General features: G+C 43.7%; 1 protein-coding gene across 1 annotated transcript in view; it reads right to left on the reverse strand.

Moving 5' to 3' along the window:
* The window catches only part of qpctlb (glutaminyl-peptide cyclotransferase-like b), a 53,783-nt gene that overhangs the window by 16,912 nt on the left and 10,718 nt on the right, over positions 1-26,153 (reverse strand). Inside the window, exons 3-4 of the mRNA XM_060935041.1 lie at positions 25,353-25,646; positions 1,894-2,055 (exon numbers count right to left, since the gene is read on the reverse strand). Coding sequence (XP_060791024.1) covers positions 1,894-2,055; positions 25,353-25,646 — 456 coding nt within the window. The remainder of the gene's footprint in view (positions 1-1,893; positions 2,056-25,352; positions 25,647-26,153) is intronic.

Here is a 26,153-nt window from a genome sequence, read left to right on the forward strand (position 1 = left end):
CAGTCCAGTTCTGTGTGGATGACAGAAAGGTCAATGCAGTGTCTAAATTTGACACGTACCTGATGCCTTGCACTGACAAGTTGCTCGGCTGGTTAGGTGTGGCTCATTTTTATTCAACACTGGATTTAACAAAGGGATATTGGCAGATCCCTGTGACTCACATATCCCATGAAAAATTGGCCTTTTCCACCCTGTTCGGTTTATGCCACTTTGTCACCCTTCCATTCAGGTTATTCAGGGTCCCAGTGACGTTCCAATGTCTTATGGACAAAGTCCTTCACCCATATGCTGCCTATGCCGTAGCCTACCTGGATGGCATAATTACTGTATATATAGCGATGATTGGCCACAGCACATGTGTGGTGGGCCACTATTACACTCTCCTGACTTTCCTCTCCCCTTTATTTTGCAGACTGATGCATCAGACAGAGGGCTAGGGGCCATTTTGTCCCAAATGGTGGAGGGGGAAGGGCACCCAGTGCTGTACATTAGTCACAAATTCTCAGTGCGAGAGACTAAGGCCAAGTTTACATTAGACCGTATCTGTCTCGTTTTCTTCACGGATGCACTGTCCGTTTACATTAAAACGCCTGGAAACGCCGGGAAACGGGAATCCGCCAGGGTCCACGTATTCAATCCAGATCGTGTCTGATCCAGTGCTGTGTAAACATTGAGAATACGCGGATACGCTGTGCTGAGCTCTAGCTGGCGTCGTCATTGGACAACGTCACTGTGACATCCACCTTCCTGATTCGCTGGCGTTGGTCATGTGACGCGACTGCTGAAAAACGGCGCGGACTTCCGCCTTGTATCACCTTTCATTAAAGAGTATAAAAGTATGAAAATACTGCAAATACTGATGCAAATACTGCCCATTGTGTAGTTATGATGGTCTTTAGGCTTGCCATCCTTCCACTTGCAAGTGGTAAGTGACTTGCGCACAGCGGCTCAGTCCCGAATCACTGCTCGTGCACTACACTCGCGCGCTCTGTGAGCTGCGCAGGGCCGGAGTGCGCACCCTCCAGAGGGCACTCGCTGTTCAGGGCAGAGTGATTTGGAGCGCAGCCGCTGAGGAGGAAGCGATGAGCCGCACTGACACATTTCAACTTACGTGCCGAATTAGTCATGTGATTAGCGTATCCGTGTATTGGCGTTGCTGTGTGCACGCGAATCGTGTATTGGCGTTGCTGTGTGCACGCTAATCGTTTTTAAAAACGTTAATCTGATGATCCGCTGATACGGTCTAATGTAAACCCCACCTAAGTACAGCACCATTGAGAAGGAGTGTCTGGCCATCAAGTGGGCAGTCCTCACCCTCTGGTACTACCTGCTGGGGTGCTTTTTCACCCTCTGTTTAGATCATCCCCCACTCCAATGGCTTTACCACATGAAGGATGCCAATGCGTGGATCACCCGTTGGTATCTTGATCTGCAGCCCTTCAAGTTCGAGGTGGTCCACAGGCCGGGGTGCAGATGGTGGTGGTAGATTACCTCTCCTGCCAGGGGAGACAGTTGAGGTTTATATGGAGGGAGGAAGCAGAGAGGAGGGAAGCTTCCCTGCACACCACAGTTGTGAGTGTGAGTGTGTGAGAAAGTGCTTTAACTATAAGCTTAAAAGTTAAAAATAAAAGTTACCAGAGTAACTAACCCACCTGTCCCAGTGCTTCAGTATTCTATCACTCCCAACAAAGGTGGTACAATAATTAAAAAAAAAATTTTAAATAATCACGTGTATTTATATGAAAACTATAATCCACCTCAGACTCAGTGAATGTTGGTGAATAATCACCTCAACTTCGACTCGGTTATTATTCACTGATATTCACTTTGCCTTTGGCAAATAATTGTTAAATAGACATACAGGCGAAGAAAATAACACACACACAATCTTACCACAGCATGCAGCAGGGTTGTGTGTTCAGAGCCTGGAGGATGTGCAACATGGGACATGTGTTCAGCGAGATGTCGGGAACCATACAGAGAGTTGGAGACTGTCCATTCCTCAAAAGCCTCTGCCCCATCAAAGAAGACCAACTGAAGTGTCACCTGAGACATCTTCACAAAGAACAGACACAGTAACACTACTTAAATGTATTCAGTACTGCTTGTTGTGTTCCTATTATCCGAAAGATATTTCTCTCTGGATTCCCCATTCCTGTACCATTCGTTACCACAGCAATATACACGGACACATCCTTTCCAGACTTCTTCTTGATCTTTAGCTGTATTTTATAGCATTTGGTAATTAGACATTATGTAGCAGATCTAATAAGTACTGCGAAGATTTTATAGTGGAGAGAGCGAAGCTCCATACTTCAAAGAATATGGGAATGCATCAACCTGATTTTTTTTATGGCTTTTGCAACTGTAGGGAACCAAATTGTCAGTGCAAGGCAACATATCTGATAAACACTTGAGCATCAGACAATGAAATTTGTATCTTTATTTACATAAGATACAGTAGATGAATCCAGCCACTGGAGGTGCATAAGCGTACTCTTGGTGCCGGTCTCAAGCCCGGATAAATTGGAGAGGGTTGCGTCAGGAAGGGCATCTGGCGTAAAACTGTGCCAAATCTAACATGCGGAATGAAAAGAGAAATACCATACCGGATCGGTTGGGGCCCAGGTTAACAACGACCGCCTCTGGTACTGTTGGTCAACAGGGTGCTGGTGGAAAGTGTGCTACTGTTGCACCAAAACGGAGAAGGAGAAAGAGAGGGGGGAGGCGTGTTAGGAGAGAGCATGAAAAATGGAAGGGAAGGAGCTTAGAATTGAGGGTAGGAACACTGAATGTGGGAACGTTGACTGGCAGAGCGAGAGAGTTAGCAAGTATGATGGAAAGAAGGAAGTTGGACATTTTGTGTGTGCAGGAGACGAGGTGGAAAGGAAGCAAGGCCAAGAACATTGGAGATGGAAGCAAGTTGTTTCATTATGGAGTGGATGGAAAGAGAAATGGTATTGGTATTGTTTTGAGGGGAGAGTTGGTCAACAATGTGATTGATGTGAAGAGGGTGTCAGATAGAGTGATAGGCATGAAGTTGGAGATTCAAGGAGTGGTAATCAATGTTGTGTGTGCGTATGCCCCACAGGTTGGATGTGAGGATGAAGAGAAAGAGTCTTTCTGGGAAAAGATGGATGAAGTGGTAGAAAGTATACAAAGGGAGGAGCGCGTGCTGATAGGAGCAGATTTCAACGGACATGTTGGCGAGGGAAACAGAGGAGATGACGTGATGGGCAGATATGGTGTAAGAGAGAGAAATGTGGAAGGGCAAATGGTGGTTGATTTTTTTCAAAGAGGGTGAATTTGGCAATAGTCAATACATACTTCGAGAAGAAAGAGCAGCACAGGGTGACATTTAAGAGTGGAGGAAGATCTACACAGGTGGACTACATACTCCGAAGAAGGGGTAACCTGAAGGAGATTGGAGACTGTAAAGTGATGGCAGGGGAGAGTGTAGCTAGACAACATCAAGTGGTCGTGTGCAGGATGAGCTTGAAAGTGAAAAAGAGGAAGCGTGAAATAGTGGAGCCGAAGATTAAGTGGTGGAAACTAAAAGAGGTTGAACATCAGAAGGAGTTTAGGGAAGAAATGATTGAGTGCATTGAGTGGCCATGGAAGTCTGCCAGAAGATTGGAATACTACTACTGTACTAGTAAGAGAGGCAGCAAGGAAGGTGCTAGGGTGGTCATCGGGAAGGAGGAAGGAAGACAAGGAGACATGGTGGTGGAACAAAGAAGTGCAGGAAATTATAAAAGAGAAGAGGCTAGCAAAGAAGAATTGGGACGATCAGAGAGACTAGGAAAGCAGGCGGTTATACAGAGAGACGAGACAGAAGGCAAAAAGAGCGGTAGCGAAGGTGAAAGCAGATGCATACCAGGAGTTGTACAAAAGACTGGAGACCAAAGAAGGAGAGAAAGACCTGTATAGACTAGCTAGGCAGAGAAACAGGGAAGTGAGGATTGTACAGCAGGTAAGAGTGATGAAAGATGTAAATGGAAATGTGCTGACAAAGAAAGTGTATTAAGAAGGTGGAAAGAGTACTTTGAGGATTTATTAAATGAGGAGAATCCAAGAGAGAAAAGGTCAGATTCATTGGAGACAGCAAATCAGGAAGCAGAGTTGGTTAGTAAGGATGAGGTGAGGGCAGCCATGAAAAGAATGAAGACTGGGAAAGCAGTCGGACCAGATGGTATCCCGATTGAGGCTTGGAGATGTTTGGGTGAGATGGCTGTGGGGTTCCTAACGAGATTGTTTAATAAGATCCTAGAGAATGAGAAGATGCCAAATGAATGGAGAAAGAGTGTGCTAGTCCCAATATACAAGAATAAGGGAGATGTACAGAGCTGCAGTAATTACAGAGGGATAAAATTGATGAGCCACACCATGAAGCTATGGGAAAGGGTATTGGAGGTGAGATTGAGAAGAGAGGTAGCAATCTGTGAACAGCGGTACAGGTTTATGCCAAGGAAGAGCACATAGGATGCAATTTTTGCTTTAAGAATGTTAATGGAGAAGTACAGAGAAGGCCAGAGAAAGCTACATTGTGTGTTTGTAGACCTGGAGAAGGCATACAATAGAGTGCTGAGAGATGAGTTATGGTATTGTATAAGAAAGAGTGGAGTGAATGAGAAGTATATTAGAGTGGTGCAATGAGAACAGTGAAACAGCAGTGAGGTGTGCAGTTGGAACAGCTGAATGGTTCAAGGTGAAGGTGGGACTCCATCAAGAATCTACTTTGAGTCCTTTTTTGTTTGCCATAGTGATGGATAGCTTGACAGACGAAGTGAGGCAAGAGTCACTATGGAACATGATGTTTCCGGATGATATTGTGATATGTGGTGAAAGTAGAAAGGAGGTTGAGTTGGGTTTGGGGAGATGGAGGTCTGCATTGGAACGAAGAGGAATGAAGGTGAGCAGTAGCAAAACAGAATACATGTGCATCAATGAGAATGGGGATGAGAGTGTAGTGAAGATGCAAGGAGTAGACATAAAGAAAGTTGGTGAATTCAAGTACCTGGGGTGAACTGTACAGGAAAATGGGGGCTGCGATAGTGAGGTGAGAAAGAGAGTGCAGGCAGAGTGGAGCAGTTGGAGAAGGATTTCAGGAGTCATTCGTGGTAGGAAAGTCCCAGCAAAAGTGAAAGGTAAGATGTATAAGACAGTAGTGAGACCAGCTGTGATGTATGGATTGGAGACCGTACCCTTAATGAAGAGACAGGAGGCAAAGTTGGAGGTGGCGGAGTTGAGGATGTTAAGGTTTGCAATGGGAGTGACAAGGTTGGACAGGATACGGAACAAGCACATCAGAGGGACAGCACATGTGGAGAGCTTGGGAATTAAGCTAAGAGGGATGAGACAGACATGGTATGGGCACATCCTGAAAAGAGATGCAGAGCATGTGGGTAGGAGAATGTTGAGGATGGAGCTGCCAGGCACACGAAAACGAGGAAGGCCAAAGAGGAGATAGATGGATGTGGTGAGAGAGGACATAAAAGTGGCAGGTGTGGTAGAGAAGGATGCGGAAGACAGGGAGCAATGAAGACGAAAGATCCGCTGTGGCGACCTCTAATCGGGAGCAGCCAAAAGAAGAAGAAGAAGATTTACATAAGATAGATGGGTTTTTGTCCAATGCTTACTTTTAATTTGCTTTTTAAAAAATAATGTGGGATTATTTACTAAGACATTTTACAGAAAATATTCACAACAGTTTCATATAAAACTAGTTAAAACAGTTTTATTAGTCCACTAGCTTGTTGGGCAATTGACAACTGAAGCCAGACAACTGTTTGACAGGTGTGAAAGAAATATCAAGATTGCAGCTCTAACCCTCAGAGCTCATATGTTGCATTTGGTCAAGGAGGATGTTTTCCAGGAGATTGTTTATGGTAATATTTGATTGTAACTATATTGTAATGATGTAAAATGAAAGTGCTGGTTCACTGCTGTCCACCAGACACCCAGCAGAGTCTTACCATAATAAATGTCATGGTGTTGTTTCTGGCACATGGCACATGGTGTCAAAGAAAGGAATAAGTATGTACAAAAAACTGTTTCTTTTAAATACTTGATAACAATTTTTGGGGTTTTGTTTTCGAGTAGTTTTTATTTCGTCCTCGGTTGGTTCAGCAACACGCTCCGCCATTTTGTTTTTCTCTACTCATGGTACAGTATATGAGCTGATGTCCTAGTAGTTGACAGAGGTGGACAAAGTACCCAACTTCATTACTTAAGTCAAAGTACAGATACCACTGGTCAAATGTTACTCCGATACAAGTGAAAGTTGTACAGTCAAATTTTTACTTAAGTTAAAGTACTGAAGTACTTGCTTTTAAAAATACTTACGTACTGTATTAAAAGTACACTATCTATCAACACATTGTTCTATTATTGCCACAATGCTTACAATACCTAATGCCTTTACCAAAGACAAAAATGTGAATTCACAAAATGAATACATGCTGTGCCATCATGGTGGTTTAATGTTAAGCTAGCTAGTTAGTGAAACTCTACCTGACATGCTAGCAAGCTCTTTTCAAACTTGAAATCATATTGTGTAACTAACGCTACTAGAAAAGAAACATTTCTACATTCTGTTTATTTGGCAAGATTATGCTAAAACATATTTCTGAAAGGACTTAAGATAAGTTAGCATTATTCATGTTAGTGTAACTCTGTTTTTACATGTTAACTAACAGTGCCCAAATTAACTAGCTATGCGTAAATGTTAGCCGTGGACAAGGCTACGGCAACTTGGTGGGCAAATCCATAGAAAGTCATTTGACGAACCAGACTGCATAGCTATTGCAATGTTATCGCTACTTCTAAAAGCATGTACAACTTCGTTGCAAGCTTTCTCTTGGAATAAAACATTTATATACCTCAATATGCTTCCATAAGTTTCATGGCGAGTTTTTGTAGGCCGTGATGTGGTTCATTTCCAGCAAACAAAGCAAACATTTAAAACAAAACAAATCTTTAGTCCATTCAGAAAACTGAAACATGGGTTCCAGGTAAAACCATTGTTGTGTGCATTCCCCAGAACAACTGCCTCCTTCCATTCTGCCATCAACTGATCATGTTAAATAATGCTGCCAAGTGAACTTGATTTTATACAGTCTATGGATGTGACGTGACCCTAGTGATTACTGATCGGCTGTCTCAGTGTCACATGTGAAAAAAACAATCACGTTTTAGAAAAGAAAAGAAAAAACATCCACTTTCAAAGCCGCTTCATAGTAACGAGGACCTTAACAGAAATGTAGTGGAGTGAAAAATATGATATTTGCCTTTGAAATGGAGTAAAGTTTCCAAAAAAAAACAATACTCAAGTAAAGTACAATACTCAAGTAAATGTACTTTGTTACTGTTCACCTCTGGTAGTTGAGTAGCCAATCAGAGCATGCAATTGCTCATATCAAGTGAATGTGGATAGAAATGGATTAAAGCAAAAAAAATCATCTGACTGAAAAAAAAAAAAGCTCCATGTTGTTGGCCCCTACCACGTCAGCGATGCGTCAAATTTTAAACGCCGTGTTGTCCATTATCTCCTCGGCCCCTACTTATAGTACATTTACATAATTTTAACAATGACTAAAGCTAAGGCAAGACTTTACCATTGTCATTACTGGCTATTCATGATGAAACATCAAGTTTTCAGTGCAAAGTGCAAATTTATTTCAACAATACTTCAGTAATGCACAACAGTGGTTCAGAGAAAAGTGCAAGTGCAGTCGAACTTGAACCATGCTTTCAAAAGAGTGGAACAGAAAGAAAAATAAGAAAATCTGTTGAAATAAAGCCAGGAAACAAGAAAAGTAAAGTTAAAGTTTACTTTTTTTGCTTCTTCGCAGTGAAGCCAAAGGCATCTAGTTTGGCAACACCTGATGCTTGCTTTTGTTTCTTTTTCCTTGGCACAGCAGCAGGAGCTTGCCATTATCGCCCATTTCATTTCGCCAAGCCCATCTCCACTTATTCTTTACCATTTTGTCGATGTCTGACACATCTGTGCCTTCATTTAAAAGAAGCGCGTCCATGCTGGCAAAACCGAAAGTAATTTGACGCGCTCTAGTGATGGAAATCGAAGGGCCTATGTCAGGTGAAATATGGCCTTATACGCAGTACTTGAGTTGAGGGGGGATGTGGGGGGAGGCATCCCCCTTCTGAAATAAAAATCTCAAATCATCCCCCTTAAAAAACGGCCATCCCCCCCCATCACATCCCTTGGGCCATTTTACCAATTAATGTGGAAATTAGCCTACTATTATTTTAACAAATATTACTACCATTTCAACATTAGAGGCTTTGCGCATTGATAGCCTACATGTAGCCGGATAAAAAAGACGCATATTTATTTATTCGGTTGCACCTCTCATTCACACCTACAATACCAGTCAAAAGTTTGGAAACGCCTCTAATTCAGTGGTTTTTCATTATTTTAAAATTTTCTGAATTGTAGATTAATACTAAAGTCATCGACTTTATGAAGAAATATCTATGGAATTATTTGGTAAACAAAAAAAGTGTTAATCAAACCAGAATATATGTTTTATATTTTAGATTCTTCAAAGTAGGCACCTTTTGCTTAGATGACAGCTTTGCACATCTTGGCATTTTCTCAGTCAGCTTTACGAGGTAGTCACCTGGAATGGCTTTCAGTTAACAGCTGTGCCTTGTCAAGAGTTAATTTCATGAATTTCTTGACCTCTTAATGTGTTTGAGACCATCAGTTGTGTTGTGAAGAGGTAGAGTTGGTATACAGTGAATGGCCCTATTTGTACTGTTCTAATCCATATTATGCCAAGAACTACTCACACTGCAAAAAATAAAAATCTTAGGAAGTTTATTTGTCTATTTTCAAGTCAAAACATCTAGCCACCCTTATTATAAGACATAATTGCCCAACAAGCAAAACCTCATTTAGCTAGAAAGGCTAGTTTTTAGACAGTCCATCTTGAAAATCTTGTATAGACAAAATGTCTTGAAAAAGTCTTATTTGGAGCACCTTTGAAAATAAAACAAGTTTTTTTTTTAAACAAGTAAGTACATTTTGGACATTTGTCAAATGTGGTTCATCTTGTTTCAAGAAAAAAAAACAAAGCATGCTTGTTTTGGGAATTAATGAACTTTACTGAAATCTTTGAATCTTTCATTACAATTCAACTCCACCTTACAGATCCTAAGTTTACTGCGACTGTTTTCTCAGTCATTCAGAGTGAGCTCCTTCTAGATGCTGTACGGTACATACTCTAGACCAGACAAGTGCCTTCAAAAAGGCTATGAGTGAGTGGAGGGTGTTTTAGTGAGGTCTTTTTGGAATGCTGTGAGTTAAGTTCAGTGTTTTTTTGTTTTTTTTGTTTGTTTGGGTTTTTTTTGTGCCTGATCTTGTAAACCCCTCATACACATAAATAGTCAGTGCCCCCAAAATGCACTGTTGCTTTGGTGTGGTGTAAGCACTGTAAGTCAAAATGCGTAGACTTTTTTTTTTTGGTGCCTGAGGTCCTGGGGAAGTGGAATCTTAAGAGATGTTTTAATGTTGAAATGGGAAAAAAAATTAAACTTGTTGCAATGCTACACGTGTCGTCAACTTGATTCAAGATAGTCTCTGGTCTCATATCTAGAGTATTTTACTAATTACAGGTCACAAAAGGAGAATCTTTTAAGCTAGCAATGCTTAGTTGTAGAATTTAACAATCCTAATATTAGTATATTTATCTTAAATTCAGTTTTTACTGCTAAGACTGTCATGAATTTAAGTGAAATACCCTTAAAATGAAATCAATAAAAATGACTTGAATGGCTAAATGTAAGAAGTACAATCTTGTTATAAGAACTATTTTGATTATTTTGAGTTAATCAGATCTCACATAATAAGTTCCCCAATCTTATTTTGGAATTATTTCATCTAAAAACAGGTTAGATTTTTCATCTTACTTTAAGAAATCTTACCAAGTCAAATTTGACTAGTTCCATTGGCAGATTTTTTTCACCTGATTCAAGCAAATATGCTTTGTTTTAATCTTTTATTTCTTATTTTTGAAAGGCCATTTTTTGCAGTGAAACTAAGTAAAGAAAAACGACAGTCCATCATTACTTTAAGAAATGAAGGTCAGTCAGTCTGAAAAAGTTTGGGATGAGTTGGACCGCAGAGTGAAAGCAAAGCAGCCAACGAGTGCTCAGCACCTCTGGGAACTCCTTCAAGACTGTTGGAAAACCATTTCGAGTGATTACCTCATGAAGCTGATTGAGAGAATGTCAAGAGTGTGCAAAGCTGTAATCAAAGCAAAAGGTGCCTACTTTAAGAGTCTAAAATCTAAAACATATTTTGGTTTGATTAACATTTTAAAGTTTACTAAATGATTCCTTATGTGTTGCTGCATAGTCTGGATGACTTCAGTATTCATTTACAATGTAGGAAAAAAAATGTAAAAATAAAAACATCGAATTTGAAGGTGTTTCCAAACTTTTGACTGGTACTGTATACGGAGATTTCAGTCACTGAAAACACCTACTTTCGCAAACTCTGGGCAGAGTGGAGATTTCTGAAAACTCCATCTTCAGACACGCGTGTAAATCGGGAAACCGAAGCAGCAGTGGGCGAGAGTGCGCGCGTGAATATAATGAGTCACAGGTGTGAATCTTTCACCGAATCCCAATTGTCCCGGTGCTTCATGAAAGCGCACGCACAAATTCATCAGGTTAACTTTCAAATAACTGTTCTTGCGCACTTGCGACACCGGAGCCACTTTCCTGAATTTTGAGCTTCGGAGTATTCGCTTCCACTGTTTTCTGACCTTTTGTGCAGAGAGTCGCGGCTCACCCCGAGGCGCAGGGCTGGCCCGCCCTAGCGCTGGTTCGTTGGGGAGAGGGCAGAGGTCGCTGGCTGCCAAGTTTGGAGAGGCTGGGACCTCCCCTGGCCGAGTTACGAGCGTGCAAAGTCGGTCTGGAGCCGCCGATAGAAACGAAACTCAAGCCGAGCACCGCGGCTCGCTGCCTACGCCGAGCCTCCCCGGGACTAGACAGTAGCGGAGGCTGTATTTATTTATTTATTTATATCTAGCACAACAACATATTCCTTTACATATACTCAAACACAGCACAAGAAAGGGTTCAACAACAGGCAATCACAGCAGCTTGGTGAAGTTCTAAATCACATTGGTGTCAGACCAATGGGCCTACCCCCCTTTTTTTTCTTGCTCGGATCTGCATCAATCTCATTATTGACCTTTAGCGCTCCCAGTTGACGGAAATCCGTCGTAGCGACGGAAAACTTTAATCCATGTATATATGACCTGGCGACTTGTCCAGGGTGTACCCCGCCTTTCGCCCATAGTCAGCTGGGATAGGCTCCAGCTTGCCTGCGACCCTGTAGAAGGATAAAGCGGCTAGAGATAATGAGATGAGATTATATATATATATATATATATATATATATATATATATACACACAACCCGATTCCAAAAAAGTTGGGACAAAGTACAAATTGTAAATAAAAACGGAATGCAATAATTTACAAATCTCAAAAACTGATATTGTATTCACAATAGAACATAGACAACATATCAAATGTCAAAAGTGAGACATTTTGAAATTTCATGGCAAATATTGGCTCATTTGAAATTTCATGACAGCAACACATCTCAAAAAAGTTGGGACAGGGGCAATAAGAGGCTGGAAAAGTTAAAGGTACAAAAAAGGAACAGCTGGAAGACCAAATTGCAACTCATTAGGTCAATTGGCAATAGGTCATTAACATGACTGGGTATAAAAAGAGCATCTTGGAGTGGCAGTGGCTCTCAGAAGTAAAGATGGGAAGAGGATCACCAATCCCCCTAATTCTGTGCCGACAAATAGTGGAGCAATATCAGAAAGGAGTTCGACAGTGTAAAATTGCAACGAGTTTGAACATATCATCATCTACAGTGCATAATATCATCAAAAGGTTCAGAGAATCTGGAAGAATCTCTGTGCGTAAGGGTCAAGGCCGGAAAACCATACTGGGTGCCCGTGATCTTCGGGCCCTTAGACGGCACTGCATCACATACAGGCATGCTTCTGTATTGGAAATCACAAAATGGGCTCAGGAATATTTCCAGAGAACATCATCTGTGAACACAATTCACCGTGCCATCCGCCGTTGCCAGCTAAAACTCGATAGTTCAAAGAAGAAGCCGTATCTAAACATGATCCAGAAGTGCAGACGTCTTCTCTGGGCCAAGGTTCATTTAAAATGGACTGTGGCAAAGTGGAAAACTGTTCTGTGGTCAGACGAATCAAAATTTGAAGTTCTTTAAGGAAATCAGGGACGCCGTGTCATTCGGACTAAAGAGGAGAAGGATGGCCCAAGTTGTTATCAGCACTCATTTCAGAAGCCTGCATCTCTTATGGTATGGGGTTGCATTAGTGCGTGTGGCATGGGCAGCTTACACTTCTGGAAAGACACCATCAATGCTGAAAGGTATATCCAGGTTCTAGAGCAACATATGCTTCCATCCAGATGACGTCTCTTTCAGGGAAGGCCTTGCATTTTCCAACATGACAATGCCAAACCACATACTGCATCAATTACAGCATCATGGCTGCGTAGAAGAAGAGTCCGGGTACTGAACTGGCCAGCCTGCAGTCCAGATCTTTCACCCATAGAAAACATTTGGCGCATCATAAAATGGAAGATATGACAAAAAAGACCTAAGACAGTTGAGCAACTAGAATCCTACATTAGACAAGAATGGGTTAACATTCCTATCCCTAAACTTGAGCAACTTGTCTCCTCAGTCCTCAGACGTTTACAGACTGTTGTAAAGAGAAAAGGGGATGTCTCACAGTGGTAAACATGGCCTTGTCCCAACTTTTTTGAGATGTGTTGTTGTCATGAAATTTAAAATCACCTAATTTTTCTCTTTAAATGATACATTTTCTCAGTTTAAACATTTGATATGTCATCAATGTTCTATTCTGAGTAAAATATGGAATTTTGAAACTTCCACATCATTGCATTCCATTTTTATTTACAATTTGTACTTTGTCCCAACTTTTTTGGAATCGGCGTTGTATTTTTTATTTTTATTTTTTTTAGGTTAGGTTAATATGGGACGACCTTGGGCTGAGGTGCCCTTGAGCGAGGCACCTAACTCCCAACTGCTCCCTGGGCGCTGTTAGCATGGCTGCCCACTGCTATAGGTATATGTGTGTGTGCTCATTGCTCATGTGTGTGTTCACTGTTTCAGATAGGTTAAATGCAGAGAGGAATTTCACAAGTGTGTGATGAATAAAGTTGTGCTTTCTTTCTTTCTTTCTTTCTTTCTTTCTTTCTTTCTTTCTTTCTTTCTTTCTTTCTTTCTTTCTTTCTTTCTTTCTATGTGTGTGTGTGTGTGTGTGTGTGTGTGTGTGTGTAAAATTTCGGGGGTTTTCGCTTGTGACACGAATGCAGTGAAAAGCAAGCTGGGCAAGTCCTATTGGATTTTAACAGTTTATGGGAACTTCATGCATCTACAGAATAACATACTGTATTCCCAGATTGCACTGCAGACTGTATGTAAAAGGTGTGCCCCATCCTTTTGTTTATGGTATTGTTAACATGCATGTTCACAAGCAATAATAAGATGCTGCAGCAGGCTTACTGTGTACACACGTGTCAACTGTCCGGCGACTGCTCATATTCATTAATAGGGTATCCCTGTATTTACTATACCCTGTGTATGTACATGGTACATGTGCCATTTGGGGTGAGCCTCACTTTGATTTTTATGACAGTGGCTGTATAGGTCTGTGAGAGATGATTATTTTTGCAATGGCTCTGAAAAAAATCTGCTTGAAATTCCCTGAGTCTTGGGAACTGAGACTTATTATAGGACTTATTCACAGGCAACTCACACAATCATTATATAGTTATCTCAATCTGTTAGACTCAGGAGCTCAGCTTGCGGTTATTGACTTTATATTATAGACATGCAACTCTTGCAGTCTTTGTTTATAGTTATCTCTGTATTGAGTTCTATTTTAAGTGGCCACTTACATTACCTCAGTTTACCTGGGTATATTCACTGTCTTGTATATAAACTGAATGTCCTGAGCAGGAGCTCAGATTGCAGTTACTAAAATAGTAATAATTTATTGATATAAGGTGTTTTGTGGTCAGTGTACTACACTGTAGTGTGTCATGGGGTAATGCATTATAGAACGATGCAACTTTCATAAATATTACCATATATCAGTTGTAATTATGTTCTACGTATATACCTACAACTCTGCCAATATCATTTTCAGTAACAAATAAAATGGTTTTGAAAGTTTCTACTTTTAAAACATATTTTTGATATGGTAATTTTCTTTAAGAGATTTCATTTACAACATGTCTATGACAGCTCAAAATGCATCTCCAGGCATTTAAAAACTGCAGAGCTTCCAGGGGCCTCTTGTGGCCCCCGGACCCCCAGCCTTACTGGGTTGATGCCCCTCCCCCTTTTCTTCAACCCTTCTCATCAGAAGACACTCCTGTCGAGGTGTTAACTTCCGTGGACGACCTGGATGTCTCTGGGAGATGGTTGCAGTTCCATCTTTCTTAAATATTTGTACCACTTTTGCTACAGTATTGTGACTGATAAGTAAAGCTTTGCTGATCTTCTTGTAGCCTTCACCTTTGTGGTGGAAAGAAATTATTTTCTTTGGGGAATTCTGAAGAGACAAGTTGAGCATCACTCTCCGTCCAGCATCCAGTCATTAAAAGAGGTAATTGTTGAAGAATGGAAAAAGATTGATGTTGCAAAATGTCTCCAACTTGTTCATTCCATGCCTAGAAGACTTGGTGTTGTCATTAAAAATCATGGAGGCCATACAAAGTACTAGATGTAGTAGCTTTTGTTGTGGGGTGTACTCATTTTTGCACCACCCTACTTTGAGTAAAACTGAAAAAAATGTGTAATCTAAGCTATATTATTAACCTTACTTTCCCGTTACGGTGGTGTAGTGGTTAGCGCTGTCGCCTCACAGCAAGAAGGTCCTGGGTTCGAGCCCCGTGGCCGGCGAGGGCCTTTCTGTGCGGAGTTTGCATGTTCTCCCTGTGTTCGCGTGGGTTTCCTCCGGGTGCTCCGGTTTCCCCCACAGTCCAAAGACATGCAGGTTAGGTTAACTGGTGACTCTAAATTGACCGTAGGTGTGAATGTGAGTGTGAATGGTTGTCTGTGTCTATGTGTCAGCCCTGTGATGACCTGGCGACTTGTCCAGGGTGTACCCCGCCTTTCGGCGTAGTCAGCTGGGATAGGCTCCAGCTTGCCTGCGACCCTGTAGAAGGATAAAGCGGCTAGAGATAATGAGATGAGATGAGACTTTCCCATTATAAGTTAAGCAGATGTTATATTAAACTTTGTCTTGTCAACATTTTGGAAATTGTTTGTGTTCATTGAGATATTGTTTAAAATGTTACTTTTCAAAGGGGGTGTACTCATTTATGCTGAGCACTGTACAGTACTAGTGCATCTCAAAAAATTAGAATACCATGAAAAAGTTCCTTTTTTTTCATAATTTAATTCAAAAAGGTCAACTTTCATATATTCTATATTCATTACATCTCTCTCATCTCATTATCTCTAGCTGCTTTATCCTGTTCTACAGGGTCGCAGGCAAGCTGGAGCCTGTCCCAGCTGACTAAAGGCGAAAGGCAGGGTACACCCTGGACAAGTCGCCAGGTCATCACAGGGCTGACACATAGACACAGACAACCATTCACACCTACGGTCAATTTAGAGTCACCAGTTAACCTAACCTGCATGTCTTTGGACTGTGGGGGAAACCGAAGCACCCGGAGGAAACCCACGCGGACAACATGCAAACTCCGCACAGAAAGGCCCTCGCCGGCCGAGGGGCTCGAACCTGGACCTTCTTGCTGTGAGGCGACAGCGCTAACCACTACACCACCATGCCGCCCCTATTCATTACATGTAAAGTGAAATATTTAAAGCCTTTTTTCTTTTAATTTTGATGATCATGGCTTATAGCTCATGAAAATCAGAAATCCAGTATCTCAAATTATTAGAATATTCCCTAAGATCAATCAAAAAAAGGATTTACAATACAGAAATGTCCAACTTCTGAAAAGTATATTCATTTATACACTCAATACTTGGTTGGGGTTCCTTTACCATGAATTACTGTATCAATGCAGTGTGGCATGGAGGTGATCAGTCTGTGGCACTGCTGAGGTGTTATTGAAGCCCAGGTTGCTTTGATAGTGGCCTTCAGCGTATCTGTATTTTTGGGTCGGGTGTTTCTCATCTTCCTCTTGACAATACCCCATAGATTCTCTACAGGATTCAGGTCAGGCAAGTTGGCTGGCCAGTTAAACACAGTAATATCATGGTCAGCAAACCATTTGGTAGTAGTTTTGGCACTGTGGGTAGGTGCTCAGTCCTGCTGGAAAAGGAAATCAGCATCTCCAAAAAGCTCATCAGCAGATGGAAGCATGAAGTGCTCTAAAATCTCCTGGTAGATGGCTGTGTTGACTTTGGACTTGATAAAATACAGTGGACCAACACCAGCAGATGACATGGCACCCCAAATCATCACAGACTGTGGAAACTTCACACTGGGCTTCAAACACCTTGGATTCTGTGCCTCTCCACTCTTCCTCCAGACTCTAGAACTGTGATTTCCAAATTAAATGCAAAATGTACTTTCATCTGAAAAGAGGACTTTGGACCACTGAGCAACAGTCAATTTCTTTCTCTCCTTAGCCCAGATAAGACAATTCTGACATTGTCTCTGGCTCAGGAGTAGCTTGATATTAGGAATGCAAAAGTTGTATCCCCTTTCTTGAAGATGTCTGTTCGTGATGGGTCTTATTACACTGACACCAGCCTCAGTCCACTCCTTGTGAAGCTCTCCCAAGTTCTTGAATCAGCTTTTCTTGACAATCCTCTCAAGACTGCGGCCATCCCTGTTGCTTGTGCACCTTTTCCAGCCACCCTTTTCAGCAATGACCTTTTGTGGCTTACCCTCCTTGTGGAGGGCATCAGTGATCATCTTCTGGACAACAGTCAAGTCAGCAGTCTTCCCCATGATTGTGGTTGTGTGTACTGAACTAGACCGAGAGATACACTGTGTTCATACTGTTTTACTCAAACTCGAAATGAAATATTCTAATATTTTGAGATGGTTTTTTTTTTATGTTTTTGTACTGTATGCCATACTGATTAAAATTAAAATAGAAAAATGCTTGAAACATTTTAGTTTGTGTAATGAGTCTATAATATATAACATTTTCACTTTCTTAAATAACTGATGGAAAATATTTAACTTTTTCACAATATTCTAATTTTTTGAGATGCACTAGTATATATATATTACTACTGAGAGTGGGAGCTAATCTTAATAGTCAATTAAGTTAGATATGACAGCTAGCTAACTAAATAGACTGCAGTTGCAATAATATGCAGGACAATGTACATTTCCATGTTGCTAGTTAGATCACTAGCATCACTGTTAGATCACTGTTCCTAGTTAGGTCATGACTCTGCAAATCCAGAATCGGCCTGCAGACCTACTCCCACATACACAGATAGCTGCACAGCCATGTCTTTCTTGAGACCAAGGGATAAGCAAGAATTAAATCAAAAGCTTCATTGTATGGCAGTAATCATCATGAATGTTTAGTAGTTGTTTCCAAAAATTAGCTTGATAAGATTGATAACTAGCTTGCTATTAAATGTTGTGTCACTGATGTCCTGTGTGTAAAATTACATTATCTTTGGAACAGACTGTGAGAACGTTGGGGTGCAGAAAAAGCATGTACAATACCTTGCACATCCCAGCAATCCCCGACCCAGCATGCCCAAAGAACAGGAATCTGACTCTCTCTTGGGTACAGGTTCACTCAAACTGTACAGTTAAAGGGATCCTCCAGCAGATTTAATCTCATACTTATTGCAAGTAAAAGTAATTGCAGGTTTCAAAAATCAAACTTTCATTTTCGAAGACCAAATAGCATTCGAGAAAAATGAATTTTCTTTAAAATGCCAGATGGACTTGACGTACGTGATGATGTCATGTAGAGGTCACTTGGAGTAGCTCAGCTGTTTATATTCTCTGTTTACATCATAGTTTTGCTAGTTTTACAAGTATTTTACCGAATTTATCAGGTTTGAAATAAGTATGCCTCATTGTGTAGCATATTGTAAGAATTGTTGAAGGTGAGTGGAGCACAGAAGCACGGCAGGCCAGAACTGAGTGTTACAAAAACTTTTTATTCTAGCTTTTCAGCTTTCCCTTTCACACTCTCCCAGTCAGACACGCACGCACACAAGTGTCCAGGTTGAGGAGAGCTCCCTTTCTCTGCTCTCTCTCCTTTTATAGGGCGCGGTCCCTGGGGGAGACACACAAACACAGGTTAATTCACGTCAGGTGCAATGATTCTGCCACTTACCTTCCCTGACTCCGCCCTCCATTCACAGACCGACGCTTGACCACGCCCCTGCTACCACATACCCCCACCGCCTGACTCAGGCCGGGGAGCCGTCCGGCCTGCAGCTGATTCCCCCCCCCCCCCCGACGGGAGAGGAAATCTGCCACAACCATCTGCGCCCCCAGCCTGTGGACCACCTTGAACTTAAACGGCTGGAGTGCCAGATACTAACAGGTGATCTGCACGTTGGCATCCTTCATGTGGTGGAGCCACTGCAGGGGCACATGGTCCAAACAGAGGGTGAAAGGGCGCCCCAGCAGGTAGTAGCGGAGGGCAAGGACCGCCCACTTGATGGCGAGGCATTCCTTTTCTATTGTGCTATACCTGCCCTCGCGCACTGATAGCTTCCGGCTGATGTACAGCACTGGACGGTCCTCCCCCTCCACCTCCTGGGACAGAACAGCCCCCAGCCCTCTGTCCGACGTGTCCATCTGCAAAACAAAGGGGAGAGAAAAGTCAGGGGAGTGTAACAGTGGCCCCCCACACAGTGCAGCCTTTACCTCAGAGAAAGCCCGCTGGCATTGCTCCGTCCACTGGACCGGATCTGGTGCCCCCCTTTTAGTGAGATCAGTCAGCGGGCTGGTGACGTCCAAATAATTAGGTATAAACCTACAATAGTAGCCAGCCAGCCCCAGGAACTGTCTCACCCCGTTTTTAGTCTTGGGCCTCGGGCAGGCGGCAATCGCTGCTGTCTTATTGATTTGGGGACGCACCTGCCCATTGCCCAAGTGGAAGCCCAGATACCATACTTCCACCCGCCCAATCGCACACTTCTTCGGGTTGGCTGTGAGACCCGCTCGCCTCAGCGACCTAAGGATGGCCCTTAGGTGTTCTAAGTGCTGCGGCCAGTCATTACTATAAATAATGATATCGTCCAAGTATGCAGCCGCGTAGGTGGCGTGGGGGCGGAGGACCCTATCCATAAGCCGCTGGAATGTAGCGGGCGCCCCAAACAGCCCAAAAGGAAGTGTGACGAACTGGTGTAAGCCAAATGGTGTGGAAAAGGCCGTTTTCTCTCGGGATAGCGGAGTCAAGGGGATCTGCCAATATCCCTTTGTCAAATCCAGTGCCGAATAAAAACAAGCCGTGCCTAGTCGATCGAGCAACTCGTCAATACGAGGCATTGGGTATGCATCAAATTTAGACACCGCGTTGACTTTTCTATAGTCCACACAGAACCAGACCGACCCGTCGGCCTTGAGAACCAAGACCACCGGGCTGTTCCAGTCACTATGGGACTCCTCAACGATGCCCATTTCGAGCATGGCCTCGAGTTCTTCCCGAACCACCTTTTTTTTGTTCAGGCAGTCTGTAAGGGTGGCTGCGCACTACTACCCCTGGGGGCGTCTCAATGTGGTGTTCTATGAGGTGGGTGTGGCCGGGCAGGGGCGAGAACATGTCAGAAAATTCTGTCTGCAACTGGGTGACCTCCGTGAGTTGGGTCGGAGAGAGGTGGTCTCCACAGGGGACCGGAGCGGTGGGTGATGTCAATTTTCTCTTTTGAACCTCCGGCCCCAGCTCTGCCTTCTCTGGAACCACCGACACCAACACCACGGGGACCTCCTCATTCCAAAGTTTTAACAGATTGAGGTGGAAAATCTGTAACGCCCCACCGCTGTCCGTTCGCCTCACCTCATAGTCGACGTCCCCGACTCGCCGTGTGACCTCAAAGGGTCCTTGCCACCTGGCGATCAATTTGGAGCTCGACGTGGGCAACAACACGAGTACTTTATCTCCTGGTGTGAATTCCCTAAGACGCGTGCCCCTGTCGTACAGACGGACTTGACGTTCTTGGGCCTGCCGCAAATTCTCCTGGGTTACTGTAGGTGCGTGAGTGTGTGGAGTTTGGAGCACAGATCGATAACATATTGAATTTAATTTTTACTTGTTGAAGGTCCCTCCTCCCAATTTTCATGCAGCACATCTAGAATGCCACGCAGCTTACGCCCGTATAATAATTCGAACGGGGAGAACCCCGTGGAGGCTTGTGGGACCTCTCACACTGCGAATAACAGGGGCTCGAGCTATTTATCCCAGTTGTGTGCGTCCTCGCTTACAAATTTCCGAATGATGTTCTTGAGAGTGCAGTTGAACCGTTCGACTAAGCCATCTGTTTGTGGGTGATAAACGCTGGTGCGGATAGGCTTAATTCCCAGTAACCCACACAGTTCGCGCAGTGTGCGTGACATAAACATAATGCCTTGATCAGTCAGAATTTCTTTGGGGATTCCGACTCGGGAGATGACGTGGAAGAGCGCTTCTGCAATACTACGTGCTGAGATATTGCGAAGAGGCACTGCTTCCGGATATCGCATTGCATAGTCCACCAGAACTAAAATAAAGTGATATCCTCGTGTTGACCAATCTAATGGCCCGACAAGATCCATCCCAATTCTTTTGAACGGGGTCTCGATTAATGGCAGAGGGCGCAAAGGCGCTTTTGGAATGGCTCTGTGACAGCTGCTCCTGCCAATGCCACTCCAGGATTTACTAACTGGCATTCGCAGCACGCCGTACACCACCTACGGACATCGCCGCAAATCCCTGGCCAATAGAACCGGGCCATTATTCGGGCTAGTGTCTTATCCTGCCCCAAGTATCCTGCCATGGGATTAAAGTGAGCCGCCTGAAATACCAATTCCCGGCGGCTCTTTGGGATCAAAAGCTGTGTTATCGGTTCCTTAGTCTGAGTGTCCTGCGTCACTCGGTATAATCTATCCTTAATAATGGAAAAATAGGGGAAGGACGGGTGGCATTTGGTTGGAGAGTTTGACCATCAATTACTCTCACTTGGTCAAATGTATGCCGCAGAGTTTCGTCTCGTGACTGCTCCAATGTGAAATCCGCGAGGGATTCCCCGAGAGAGGGAGGAGGAGCCTGCTGCTCCTCCCTCTGACGCGGTGATGACGTACACGGCTCTGTGACAGCTGCTCCTGCCAATGCCACTCCGGGACCTCCCCCCGCTAAATTATGGCAGGCCCCACTCTTCACTAAATGTGCCATTAATTCCCTAAATCCCGGCCAATCAGTCCCCAAAATTATCGAGTGGGTAAGGCGAGGATTAACCGCCGCCTGAACTCTAAATTTCTCCCCTCAAAATAGAATGTGGACCGACACTAAAGGGTAGTTGTGAACATTCCCGTGCACACACAGCACCTTCACCAATTGTGCTCTCCCCAGTGCCTCGTCTTGCACCAGGCTTTGGTGGATTGAGGTCTGATTACAGCCAGAGTCCACCAAAGCCTGATATGTATCCCCTTGGATACTCATCGGTATGCGATACGATCCGGCCTGATCGAGGGCGGTCCCTGGCGCATCGGGGATCCGGACCACTGCGCCCACCTCCTTTGCCGAGCACTGATGCTAGAGGTGCCCCGGCTCCCCACAGCACCAGCAAACCGGCCCAGGCTCTCTCTCTGCACCGGTGTTCCGGAGCTCACTCACCTAAGGGGAGGGGAAGACACAGACTCGGAAGTAGGAAATGGTAGGGCACCGCGGGTGCGGCGGGCCGGCTGGGGTGGAGCCGGCCCCCGCCTTCGCGGTGGGGGAATGGGGCGAGGACGAGGAACAGAAGGGGAGAGAGAGAGAAAAGAGGGGAGGAGACACGCTGTCCTGCCATCGGAACAGCTGCCATATGGTCCTCCGCCAGCACGATGGCCTGATCCAGCAATGCCGGGCAATGGCACTGGACCCACTCCGCTGTTCCTTCCTGAAGTCGGGCGATGAATTGCTCCAGCGCCACCAGGTCGATGATTCCCTCGGCATCACGGTTGTCAGCCCTCAGCCACCGCCGGTAGGCGTCCCGGAGTTGCTGGCCAAACGCGAACGGCCGGCCGACCTCCTCCAGGTGCAGTGCGCGGAAGCGCTGCCATTGCTGCTCCAGGGTGCGCCCCACACATTGGAGGACGGCTCTGCGGAGGTCAGCGTAGACCAGCTGGCTGTCGGCGGGGAGTTGTAGCGCGGCCAGCTGCGCCTCGCCCATTAGCAGGGGGAGGAGGCGCACTGCGCGCTGTTCCACCAGCCAACCCCATGCCTCTGCTGCCTGCTCAAAAAGAGTGAGGAAGGCTTTGGGGTCGTCCTGCGGACCCATCTTCGTTAGGGTGAGGTGGGGAGGGTCCGTGGCGGTGGTGGTGGTGGTGGACCCCGCCGATGCGAGGAGTTGCTGGAACGCCTGGCAATCTTCCTGCTGTGCCAGCACCAGGGCTTCGAACCGTTGTTCTTGCTCCTTCCAGAGGGCGACCAGCACCTGGTGCTGGCTCTGTTGGGCTGTGGCGAGGGCGTGGAGCAGGTCCTTGAAAGGGGAGGACTCCATGGGGCTGTTCTCTTCTGTACTCCGTCCTGGGTTTCGGCACCACTGTAAGAATTGTTGAAGGTGGGTGGAGCACAGAAGCACGGCAGGCCAGAACTGAGGGTTACAAAAACTTTTTATTCTAGCTTTTCAGCTTTCCCTTTCACACTCTCCCAATCAGACACGCACGCACACAAGTGTCCAGGTTGGGGAGAGCTCCCTTTCTCTGCTGTCTCTCTCCTTTTATAGGGCGCGGTCACTGGGGGAGACACACAAACACAGGTTAATTCATGTCAGGTGCAGTGATTCTGCCACTTACCTTCCCTGACTCTGCCCTCCATAAACAGACCGACGCTTGACCACGCCCCCGCTGCCACACATATAAATGCCACAATGATGCTAAAAAGAAAGCACAAGCTGGAACTAGACTGCATTTCCACAGAGAAAATGCCAAGTGTGCTTGATCAGCTGGAACAGAGTGTCACTGACAGAAACTGGATCAGACATGAGACCTCACGCTGCAAAATCTTTTTTTTACATGATCTACATGGTGCTGGTTCTGGGTAGATTAAGAAAGAGAGAGTGTGTGTATAAAGCGTGTGTGTGTGTGTGTGTGTGTGTGTGTGTGTGTGTGTGTGTGAGAAAGTGTGTTTAGTGTGTATAGAGTGTGTCTGCCTGCGCGCTCTAAAATCTCGGTTTAAAATGGCGCGACATGACACTTCATGCTCTAAAATCTTTTTTACATCATCTACAGCTAGTTCTAGGTAGATTAACAGAAAGTATGTGTGGCATGGTTCAGTCCGGATGTGTCAGAGTTGGAACGGTGTTGATATCTCAAAAGCTGTAGGAGGAGTAATGGTGCTAAAAAATGGGTGAAATAATAATAATAATAAAGTAAACTTAAGAAGAATAGTGTGCTTCATGCTGCTTTGTGCTTAGCAAGCACACTAATAACTCTTCTTACCCTTTTCCTCAAGTAGGCATGAGTCCACCAAGTGAATTGTCTGTAAGCTGCATAGTGCAAAGACCTGTAAAATGAAAAGTTTTCATCTTAAAAAAAGATATCAACACTGTTCCAACTCTGATGCATCCAGCCTGAACCGGTGTAGTGTGTTTGTATACAGCCTTTGGATAGATGCACCTGTTCTCTCATTCTTGTCGTTTTTCTGTCATTTTTTTCCCCCATAGAGAATGAATGGGGCTCATGAATTGAACCCTCTTGCTCGGACACTGGAGTCTCATCAACCCACCAAACTTCATGTGATACCTCAGGCCAACTCCCCTGACACATACATGCAATCAGTTCTGACCTGCACTCATCTTTTCCTTTCTTTTCGCTGATCCCTTTCCCCCCATTCACTTCCATTCAGTTTCCCCCCATTCAAATGAATGGAGTTTCAGGAGAAAAACTTAGCGTCGTGTCATGCTGTGTGCTTCGTGCTCTAAAATCTCTGTTTTAAATCATGCTACACTCTCTGTTAATCTACCCAGCACCAGCTGTAGATGATGTAAAAAAAAAAAGATTTTAGAGCGTGAAGTGTCATGTCGCGCTGCGAGTTGAGCCATTTTAAACCAAGATTTTAGAGCATGCAGGCACTCTCTCTCTCTCTGTTAATCTACCCAGAACCAGCATCATGCAGATCATGTAAAAAAAGATTTTGCAGCACGAGGTCTCATGTCTGATCCAGTTTCTGTCGGTGACCCTCTACTACAGCTGAGGAAGCACACTTGGCATTTTTTCTGTGGAAATACAGTCTACAGTAGTTCCAGCTTGTGCTTTCTTTTTAGCATCATTGTGGTATTTATATGCTACCCAATGAGGCATACTTATTTAAAAACTGATAAAGTTGTAAAATACTTGTAAAACTAGCAAAACTATGATGTAAACAGACAATATAAACAGCTGAGTTGCTCCTAGCGACCACTACCTGACATCATCGCATACATCAAGCCCATTTGGCATTTTAAAGAAAATTCATTTTTCTTGATCTGGTCTTTGAAAATGCAAGTTTGATTTTTGAAATCTGCGACTACTTTTACTTAAAATAAGATTTAACTGAGAATAAATCTGCTGGAGGATCCCTTTAAAGATTAGAAAAAAAAATCTGATCTTTTTCCAGTCTTTAACTGTTCATTACTGCCTCAGATTCCTGTTCTTGGCTGACAGGAATGAAACCTGATGTGGTGTTCTGTTGTTGTATCCCATCCAACTCACAGTTTGATGTGTTGTGCTTTCTGAGATGCTTTTCTTCTCACTGTGGTTGTAAAAAGTGATTATTTCAGTTACTGTAGACTTCCTTTCAGTTCAGACCAGTCTGGTCATTCTCTTCTGATCTCAGCAGAATCTGAAATACTCAAACCAGCCTATCAGGTACCAATAACCATGCCACAGTTAAAGTCACAGAGATCACACTTTTTCCCCATTCTGATGTTTTATGTGAATAGTAACTGAAGAGCTTAACCTGTATCTGCATGATTTTATGTATAATGCTGCTGCCAAATGATTGGCTGATTGGGTAACTGCATAAATGAGCATGTGTACAGATGTTCCTAATAAAATGGATGGTAAGTGCACATGATTACAGACAGGGAAGGCAAGTAAAACTTACCTGCTGTTTGAGCATTTTTAGGTGTCTGTCCAGTGCAGTGACCAGCTCCAGCATCATAGCACAAGGAACCGCTGAGTCACTTGCCCCCACATACACCTGCTTTGGCTCATGATTCCCTAAAGGTATGTTCTTTGTGTCATAATGGCAAGCTAAAAGCAGTCGGCGTGGAGCCATGGGGTCCAGCACTGCCAGGATGTTGGAGAAGTTGATTAGGCCACGAGGGGTTTCAGAGTTAAAGGAATCAATCTGTACTGACCACCCAGCAGAGAGAGAATTCAACACAGTCGAAACATGCTGCATTAAAACACAGAGAAGAGAAATTCAACAATGCAAAAAAAAAGAAAGTAAAGGAATACACCAGCATGTTTAAATCTCATCTCTATACACGGCATCTATAGTGTATGCATGATTACCACAGACATGAATTATGGCACATTTCCCAGTCCTGAGAAAAGAGCTAAATGTGTGATCACTCAAAACTCACTTATAATGGTAGCCTAAGGGCAGCTGCTGTATTTTATAAATGTAAAACTATATACTGCAAATTAAAAAGAAAAACATCTGTGACACTCAAACAATAAAGGTGCTAAGATGAGACAGACATGAAAGAAACTTTTACCAATGATGTACTTATTGAGTTTATTCAACTTTCATCACTGAGACAATACATAGAGGATATTACATGGTTGCACAAAGATATGAAGTTTAGCTTCAAGTGGTGAATGTATATATCATGAGTGAGCATCACTCACTCGTGATATATTTTTCAACACGAGAAGATTTTATATTAAAATATGTCAC

This window comes from Neoarius graeffei, chromosome 12, assembly GCF_027579695.1.
Source record: "Neoarius graeffei isolate fNeoGra1 chromosome 12, fNeoGra1.pri, whole genome shotgun sequence".
Taxonomy (NCBI): domain Eukaryota; kingdom Metazoa; phylum Chordata; class Actinopteri; order Siluriformes; family Ariidae; genus Neoarius; species Neoarius graeffei.